The 9872-nt window shown below is 44.7% G+C and overlaps 1 protein-coding gene across 4 annotated transcripts; it reads left to right on the forward strand.

The window, feature by feature from the left end:
• The first annotated feature begins 2265 nt into the window (after nt 1-2265).
• On the forward strand, nt 2266-9390 carry LOC129837471 (keratin, type I cytoskeletal 13-like). Of its 4 annotated transcripts, none has more exons than XM_055903658.1 (8): nt 2266-2602; nt 2652-2929; nt 3490-3572; nt 5320-5476; nt 5714-5875; nt 6002-6127; nt 8275-8495; nt 8784-9390. In XM_055903658.1, the coding sequence occupies exons 1-8, from the start codon at nt 2317-2319 to the stop codon at nt 8932-8934; spliced, it is 1464 nt and encodes a 487-aa protein (XP_055759633.1). In that variant the 5' UTR covers nt 2266-2316; the 3' UTR covers nt 8935-9390. The 4 variants fall into 4 exon arrangements, with proteins under 4 accessions (XP_055759633.1, XP_055759643.1, XP_055759652.1 ...); XM_055903668.1 differs by having other exon boundaries at nt 2724-2929; nt 8805-9390; XM_055903677.1 differs by having other exon boundaries at nt 2724-2929; nt 8826-9390.
• Nucleotides 9391-9872: the final 482 nt, after the last annotated feature.

The raw sequence follows: 9872 nt of genomic DNA on the forward strand, positions 1-9872 counted from the left end.
TTCCAATATCATGGGCATTAATATGGAGTTGGTCCTCCCTTTGCTACTATAACAGCATCCACTGTTCTTAGAAGGCTTCCCACTAGATGTTGGAACATTGCTGCGGGTACTTGCTTCCATTCAGCCACAAGAGCATTAGTGTGGTCGGGCAGTGATGTTGGGTGATTGGGCCTGGTTCGCAGTCAGCTTTCCAATTCATCCCAAAGGTCTTCGATAGAATATCATTGTATGCTGTGGCGTTAAGATTTCCCTTCACTGGAACTAAGGGGCCTATCCCAAACCATGAAAACCAGCCCCAGAACATTATTCCTCCTCCACCAAACATTACAGTTGGCACTATGCATTAGGGCCAGTAGCGTTTCTCCTGGCATCTTCCAAACCCAGATTCGTCCGTCGGACTGCCAGGTGGTACGCGTGATTCATCACTCCAGAGAACACGTTTCCACTGTTCCAAAGTCCAATGAAGGTGAGCTTTACACCATTCCAGCCGAAGCTTGGCATTGCACATGGTGATCTTAGGCTTTTGTGCGGCAGTTCGGCCGTGGAAACCTATTTCTTTAAGCTCCAGACTAACTGTTTTGTGCTGACCTTGCTTCCAGAGGTAGTTTGGAACTCGGTAGGGAGTGTTGTAACCGAGGACAGACTATTTTTACACGCTTCAGCACTCGGTGGTACCGTTCTGTGAGCTTGTGTGGCCTATCACTTCGCGGCTGAGCCGTTGTTGCTCCTAGAGGTTTCAACTTCACAATAACATCACTTACAGTTGACTGGGGCAGCACTAGCAGGGCAGAAATCTGACAAACTGACCTGTTGGAAAGGTAGCATCCTATGACGGTGCCACGTTGAAAGTCACTGAGCTCTTCATTAAAGCCATTCTACTGCCAATGTTTGTGTATGGAGATTACATAGCTGTGTGCTCGATTTTATACACTTGTCAGCAACGGGTTTGGCTGAAATTGCCAAATCTACAAATTTGAAGGGGTGTCCACCTACTTTTGGCCATGTACTGTATGATAGATGATATAGTCAAATCAAATCAAATTCTATTTGTCACATACACATGGTTAGCAGATGTTAATGCAAGTGTAGCGAAATGCTTGTGCTTCTAGTTCCGACAATGCAATAATAACCAACGTGTAATCTAACCTAACAATTCCACAACTACTATCTTATACACACAAGTGTAAAGGGATAAAGAATATGTACATAAAGATGTATGAATGAGTGATGGTACAGAACGGCATAGGCAAGATGCAGTAGATGGTGTCGGGTACAGTATATACATATGAGATGAGTAATGTAGGGTATGTAAACATAAAAGTGCATAGTTTAAAGTGGCTAGTGATACATGTATTACATAAAGATGGCAAGATGCAGTAGATTGTATCGGGTACAGTATATACATATGAGATGAGTAATGTAGGGTATGTAAACATAAAAGTGCATAGTTTAAAGTGGCTAGTGATACATGTATTACATAAAGATGGCAAGATGCAGTAGATGATATAGAGTACAGTATATACATATACATTATATTAAGTGGCATTGTTTAAAGTGGCTAGTGATACATTTTTGATCAATTTCCATCAATTTCCATTATTAAAGTGAGCTGGAGTTGAGTCATGTTGGCAGCAGCCACTCGATGTTAATTGTGGCTGTTTAACAGTATGATGGCCTTGAGATAGAAGCTGTTTTTCAGTCTCTCGGTCCCTGCTTTGATGCACCTGTACTGACCTCGCCTTCTGGATGATAGCGGGGTGAACAGGCAGTGGCTCGGGTGGTTGTTGTCCTTGATGATCTTTATGGCCTTCCTGTGACATCGGGTGGTGTAGGTGTCCTGGAGGGCAGGTAGTGATTAATGCGTTCAGATTAATTGCTTTTATCTCAATTAATTGCACTGGCCTGGCACCTTGTTTGTGTGAACACGCCAATGTAAACTGACTGACTGCACCCTTCTGATTTATGGCAACATTTATCCATTGTTTTTGGACTGAGACTGGACCACCCTGGAATACTCAACACCTCTTGGAAAGCCATTCTGGTGTGTCTTTGGCACACCATGTCCTTCTGCATCCTGGCGTTTGCCAGCAGGTTGTCAAAGTGGGTGGAAGAGCCCTGCCCTGCCCTGCTCTACATGAGGTAATACCTCTCTGTATTCCTCCCTTCTCTATTCCTCCCTTCTTCATCTCTCACCGATGTCCTACTCCCAACCCCTCCCTCATTCCGCCCTGTGCAGGATAAAAAGGGAACAGTGGCTGGGCCGTGCACCACATTCTCTCTCCTCATCCCAGGCAGGCAGACTCCCTCTCAGCAGCCATGTCCTTCTCCAGATCTAGCATGTCCTACAGCAGCAGCGGCGGTGGAGGCGGAGGGGGCACCATGTCCATGAGGTCTGGAGGTGGAGGTGGAATGGGTATGGGCTCCTCCCGCTTCTCCTCGATGGGTGGTGGTGGTGGTGGAGGATGCCGCATCACTGCCATGAGGGGCGGCAGTGTGTATGGAGGTGCAGGAGGCTCTGGGGTGCGCATCTCTAGCTCCTCGTTCGGTTCCGGTGGAGGAGGTGGTGGTTATGGTTTCGGCATGGGAGGGGTTGGCGACGGCGGTGGCAGTTATGGTTTTGGCATGGGGGGGGGGTGGGTGCGGCATGGGAGGGGTTGGTGGCGGCGGTGGCAGTTATGGTTTTGGCATGGGTGGGGGTGGTGGTGGTGGTGGCGGCGGTGGAGCCGACCTCCATGTGTCGGCCAATGAAAAGGCCACAATGCAGAACCCGAACGACCGCCTGTCCACCTACTTGGAGAAGGTGCGCTCGCTGGAGGCGGCCAACGGCGAGCTGGAGCTGAAGATCCGTCAGTTCGTTGAGAGCAAGACGTCCCCCAGCACTCGCGACTACTCTGGCTTCTACGCTACTATCGCCGACCTGCAGGAAAAGGTATGTGGCGTGTCTCCTAGATGGTAAGAGCACTCAATGATGACATCACAGCATGTCAAAACATGATCATGTCTGCATTGTGAAAATGTTATTCTTTGTTAGAGAGTACAGGTACATGGTGTACACGTCATCAGATTGTTTTTCCAACAAGTTACTAATAGGGAATTTAATATGACTTTTAGAAAATGCAAAATTATATACATTTGTTATAATTGACTCAACCAAGAATTTGCACCAAAGATAGATGCAAAGACAGTATGCATATTAGCAGCTGAAGCATTGAAAATAAAGCAGATCATTGAAGCCAATCCTTCCTCTCTCTTAATAGCCCCTATGCGATTGCAAAAGTTGCCAATTGTTTCTTTGTGTCATGTCATGCTTTACAATGATCATAACAACAACAGGTTCCCTGAAATGCTTCTATGGTCTATCATTTACAGTGTAGCTGAAACTCAGAACTCAATGATTACAGTGTGCTATCACAGTTTGTGTGTACTGCATTTGTGACAAATTCCATGCATACCCCATCCTGAAATGTTTTGCCATCCTCCACCTCTCAGATCCAGGCTGCCACCTGCTTGAACGGAAGCATCTATCTGAACATCGACAACGCAGAGCTCGCTGCAGACGACTTCAGAAACAAGTAAGTACACCCAACACCATCCACAGATACAGTACACTGCTGGTGCATTCCATATACCAAATGGAGTAACCCCAAATCTGTAAAAACCCTCATACTGTTTTTTATTACATTTTGTGTTGAATCTATAAAAAAGGAAACCAAATGACATTACCCTTCAGCTCCATCATAACCACACCCTCCCAACAGACATATCAAAAGCCTTGGTGTTTCTGATATTTAAACTTAAAACCTCTAACGAGTCTCCCTCCCGGATCCGGGATCCTCCGGATCAAAAAAGCTGACTAGCATAGCCTAGCCTAACGGGACAGGAATATCATATAATATAATTTCATGAAATCACAAGTCCAATACAGCAAATGAAAAATAAACATCTTGTGAATCCAGCCATCATTTCCGATTTTTAAAATGTTTTACAGCGAAAACACAATATGTATTTATATTAGCTCACCACAATAGCCAAACACACAACGCCATGTTTTCACCATGTTTCCACCGCATAGGTAGCTTTCACAAAACCCACAAATAGAGATAAAATTAATCACTAACCTTGAACAACCTCATCAGATGACAGTCTTATAACATCATGTTATATAATACATTTATGTTTTGTTCGAAAAATGTGCATATTTAGAGCTGCAAACCGTGGTTTTACATTGTGAATACGTAGCAACAATGCACCAAAATGTCCGGAGATATTCTGGACAGTCACCTAATCTAACCAAAGAACTCATCATAAACTTTACAAAAAAATACATGTTGTACAGCAAATGAAAGATACACTGGTTCTTAATGCAACCAATGTGTTAGATTTTTAAAAATAACTTTACTACAACATACAGCATGCATTATTGTGAGACAGCGCTCACCTATTCTCCGCCTTGTTGGAGCCAACATATTACACAAAAATACGAAATAACATCATAAATATTCTCTTACTTTTGATGTTCTTCCATCAGAATGTTGTGCAAGGAGTCCTATTTCCAGAATAAGTCGTTGTTTGGTTTTAGAATGTTCATTTCTTCTGTTGAATTAGCAACTTTGGCTAGCCATCTGGAGCTCACGTGTCCAAGAAATGTTTGCGCCTGGAACAAAAAATCCCCAAATTCCCAATAAACGTTGAATAAACTGGTCAAACTCGGTTGAAAAATCCTACTTTATGATGTTTTTCTCATATGTATCCAATAAAATCAGAGCCGGAGCATTTCGTCGTGTAAACCGAACGCATTTCAGAAGACAATGTGGAGTTCCCCTGTGCGCCGTTGAAAACTGACAAAAGAGCAGACCTGTCACTCCAAAAGCTCTCATTCGGCCTCACATCAAGCTAGACACCCCATTCAACCTTCTACTGCCTGTTGACATGTAGTGTAAGGCGTATGAAGTGCATACAGATCCATACATATAAGCCAGTTGAATAGGCAGGCCCTGACACAGAGCCCCTTTTTCAGAATTTTCACTTCCTGTCTGGAAGTTTGCTGCCAAATGAGTTCTATTTTACTCACTCAATTCAAACAGTTTTAGAAACTTCAGAGTGTTTTCTATCCAATAGTAATAATAATGTGCATATTGTATGATCTAGAACAGAGTACGAGGCCGTTTAATTTGGGCACGATTTTTTCCCAAAGTGAAAACAGCGCCCCCTATTCACAAGAAGTTTTAATGGAATACTATAATCTATAACCCCCCCTGCCATTCTCACAGAGGAACACATTCAGGCAGTTCTTTGACCTAAGCTCTCTCTATCTCTCAGGTATGAGAACGAGCTGGCCATGCGTCAGTCAGTGGAGGCGGACATCGCCGGGCTGAAGAGGATGCTGGACGAGATGACCATGGCCAGATCTGACCTGGAGATGCAGATCGAGGGGCTGAAGGAGGAGCTCATCTATCTCAAGAAGAACCATGAGGAGGTGGGTGTGGGCTGATGGAACATATCCATACAGTCTCTTAATGTATTACATCTATTGACCATGTCAACCTGCTATGGGTCTTCACTAGAACACCATTGCTGGCTTTCAAGCACATCTATATCAAGCAATGGTGTTCAAATGGATAATGAAGATAGAGGGCAGGTCAAGTTGTTACCATCAGGCAGAGGTTAGGCACTTCTTAATCCTTTAAACTCACCCCTATGTATTTCTCCACAGGAGCTGCTTGCCATGAGGACGCAGATGACTGGACAGATCAACGTGGAGGTGGACGCAGCACCACAGGAGGACCTGACCAGGGTCATGGCTGAGATACGGGAGCAGTACGAGTCTGTTAATGCCAAGAACCAGCACGACCTGGAGTCCTGGTTCCAGACCAAGGTAGAACCTCTAGAAGCCCTAAACTATGTTCATGGTGTAGATGTTCTTTTACTTCTAGTTGGTAACGTTGTCACATTCTATCATGAGCTGTTCTTGTGATGATTGACCCCTTATTGTGTTTTACAGACAGAGACGTTGAACCAGGAGGTGGCGTCCAGCACAGATGTTCTCCAGACCTCCAAGTCAGAGATTTCGGATATCCGTCGCACACTGCAGGGCCTGGAAGCCGAACTGCAGTCACAGCTCACCATGGTGAGCCATAATTACAAACATCTGACCAAGGACCACAGTTTAGGGCACATTACGTACACAACTTTCTGCAACTTTTATCAATAATCAACATTTGACTCTTTCATCATTCTCTACCATCCCTCAAGTGTCCCACTTTCACCTGGACTTTAACACTATCCCTCAAGTTGTTATAGCCAGGCATCAAATCAAATAAATTGTATTTATAAAGCCATTCTTACATCAGCTGATATCTCAAAGTGCTGTACAGAAACCCAGCCTAAAACTCCAAACAGCAAGCAATGCAGGTGTAGAAGCGGTGGCTAGGAAAAACTCCATAGAAAGGCCAGACCCTAGGAAGAAACCTAGAGAGGAACCAGGCTATGAGCGGTGGCCAGTCCTCTTCTGGCTGTGCAGGGTGGAGATTATAACAGAACATGGCCAAGATGTTCAAATGTTCATAGATGACCAACAGGGTCATATAATAATAATCACGGTGGTTGTCGAGGGTGCAACAGGTCAGCACCTCAGGAGTAAATGTCAGTATACTTTTCGTAGCCGATCAGATTCAGAGTAACTCTACCACTCCTGCTGTCTCTAGAGAGTTGAAAACAGCAGGTCTGGGACAGGTAGCACATCCGGTGAACAGGTCAGGGTCCCATAGCCGCAGGCAGAACAGTTGAAACTGGAGCAACAGCAAGGAGTCATCAGGCCAGGTAGTCCTGAGCTATGGTCCTAGGGCTCAGGTCCTGAGAGAGAGAGAGAGAGAGAGAGAGAGAGAGAGAGAGAGAGAGAGAGAGAGAGAGAGCATACTTAAATTCACACAGGACCGGATAAGACAGGATAAATACTCCAGATATAACATACTGACCCCAGCCCCCGACACATAAACTACTGCAGCATAAATACTGGAGGCTGAGACAGTGTGTTCGAGGGCCAAACAGGCAGGATATAACCCCACCCACTTTGCCAAAGAACAGCCCCCCACACCACTAGAGGGATATCTTCAACCATCAATTTACCATCCTGAGACAAGGCCGAGTATATCCCACAAAGATCTCCGCCACGGCACAACCCAAGGGGGGGTGCCAACCCAGACAGGAAGCTCACGTCGGTGACTCAACCCACTCAAGTGACGCACCCCTCCTAGGGACGGCATGGAAGAGCACCAGTAAGCCAGGTACTCAGCCCCTGTAATAGGGTTAGAGGTGGAGAATCCCAGTGGAGAGAGGGGAACCGGCAAGGCAGAGACAGCAAGGGTGTTTCGTTGCTTCAGTGCCTTCCGTTCACCTTCACACTCCTGGGCCAGACTACACTCAATCATAGGACCTACTGAAGAGATGAGTCTTCAAAAAAGACTTAAAGGTTGAGACCGAGTCTGCGTCTCTCACATGGATAGGCAGACCATTTCATAAAAATGGAGCTCTATAGGAGAAAGCCCTGCCTCCAGCTGTTTGCTTATAAATTCTAGGGACAATAAGGAGGCCCGCGTCTTGTGACAATAGCGTACGTGTAGGTATGTACGGCAGGACCAAATCAGAAAGATAGGTAGGAGCAAGCCCATGTAATGCTTTGTAGGTTAGCAGTAAAACCTTGAAATCAGCCCTTGCCTTAACAGGAAGCCAGTGTAGAGAGGCTAGCACTGGAGTAATATGATCAAATGTTTTGGTTCTAGTCAAGATTCTAGCAGCCGTGTTTAGCACTAACTGAAGTTTATTTAGTGCTTTATCCAGGTAGCCGGAAAGTAGAGCATTGCAGTAGTCTAACCTAGAAGTGACAAAAGCATGGATTCATTTTTCTGCATCATTTTTGGACAGAAAGGTTCTGATTTTTGCAATGTTACGTCGATGGAAAAAAGCTGTCCTTAATACAGTCTTGATATGTTCGTCAAAAGAGAGATAAGGGTCCAGAGTAACGCCGAGGTCCTTCACAGTTTAATTTGAGACGACTGTACAACCATCAAGATTAATTGTCAGATTTAACAGAAGATCTCTTTGTTTCTTGGGACCTAGAACAAGCATCTTTGTCTTGTCCATTACTATAGCTAACCTCTACCTGCCTTCACATTCAATTACTCAAGATAACGTTTTCAGTATGACAGTAAACATTCCAAATTCCAAACCTACTCCCACAGTTTTTGACGCATCATCTCTGTCTCTCCCGGCCAATAGAAAGGCTCCCTGGAGAACACGCTGGCGGAGACGGAGGGTCGTTACTCCATGCAGCTGGGACGCCTCCAGAACCAAGTGACCAGTCTGGAGGAGCAGCTAGTGTCTCTCCGCAGCGACATGGAACGCCAGGGCCAGGAGTACAAGATGCTGCTGGACATCAAGACACGCCTGGAGATGGAGATCGCTGAGTACAGGAGGCTGCTGGATGGAGAGGCTAGCGGGTAAGGCAGGAAGCGATTGGATGTCTCCCTCAACATTTGATTTTAAAAACAATGTTCATTTGAAGTTGACCTTCGTTTGAGCCATGGTTACTTTTGACATGAATCTACAGCTATGTGACCTTTAATAGATATTATGATCGTAGATCATAGATGCTAACTATGCTAACCATTGGTTTCCCTTCCTAACAGCCTTGTTCAGAGCTCCTCGAAATCTGAACACAGCTCCTCCAGCTCCCACATCAGCTCCTCTAGCTCCGGCGTCAGCTCCGGCCTAAGCTCCGGCCTCAGCTCATCCAGCTCCGGCGTCAGCTCCGGCCTCAGCTCCTCCAGCTCCGGCCCCAGCTCATCCACCTCCACCACACGCAAGGTGGTGATCGTCACAGAGGAAATGGTGGACGGCAAGGTTGTCTCCTCAAGTGAAACCAAACACACCTCTTAAGGTCCCACACACACAGCAAGCACTGCAGCAAGCAATGGGTTAACCACATAGAAATATAATTACTAGAATGGTTATAGGAAATGTGAGGCCAGAACGTGGAATATTGCGGTTCCCCAGTGATTTATTCATGCAACCTAAAATAGAACGTTACAACTTATAAAAAGTATTTGTCAGATAAAAAATCCCTATCCTTGTTATCAGTGTTATTTGTTTAGGCCAGCTCTGGTTTACTCTAGTTTAAGATGTGCATAACGTCCTCCTATACTTTCTAGAATGGCTAAAGCCCCTCAGACACCCATCATGGAACATTGACTTGAATGGGGATTTATTTTCTGGTAATTCTATTTCTATGGTTAACACCTCCAGAACAACATATTCTACTACATCTGGATGGGACACCAACAACAGACCCCATTGTGAATACAATAAAGATGCTCTGACTTGCTGACACCATCATTCTGTTTTCTGTGTCTTTCAATTTGATGTATCTGATCTGGCATGCTCCTATACATCTGACTATCATATAGGTTGTCATCTTTTGCACATGAGGCCAATTCTATGGTCTTGAGAAAGCATATGTTTCAGTATGATCTTGAATATATTTATGACATTCACTCGTACTGAGTTTAATACTTGCCAATATTTTTAGAAATGCTGATAGTAGAAATTTGAATGCAAGTTGTCAGCAAAATTACATCATTCTATCTCTATTTATCAAACTCTCCGTTTTTCAAGCATTAGATTCAGAGTTATATACTGTATGGAGAGTGTTTGTGTAGTCAACTCTAGTGCTGGATACCATGTTTCGGTGGAAAGATGTCAAATTGAATTCAAGTCATATGAAATGAGAGCACAACATGTATCTGCTATGACATCCATACTCACAGATTCATATAGTCAGTCTATTATAAAGCATTAATATCTCTGAAACAAGTGAA

Source organism: Salvelinus fontinalis, chromosome 3 (assembly GCF_029448725.1).
Source record: "Salvelinus fontinalis isolate EN_2023a chromosome 3, ASM2944872v1, whole genome shotgun sequence".
NCBI lineage: Eukaryota > Metazoa > Chordata > Actinopteri > Salmoniformes > Salmonidae > Salvelinus > Salvelinus fontinalis.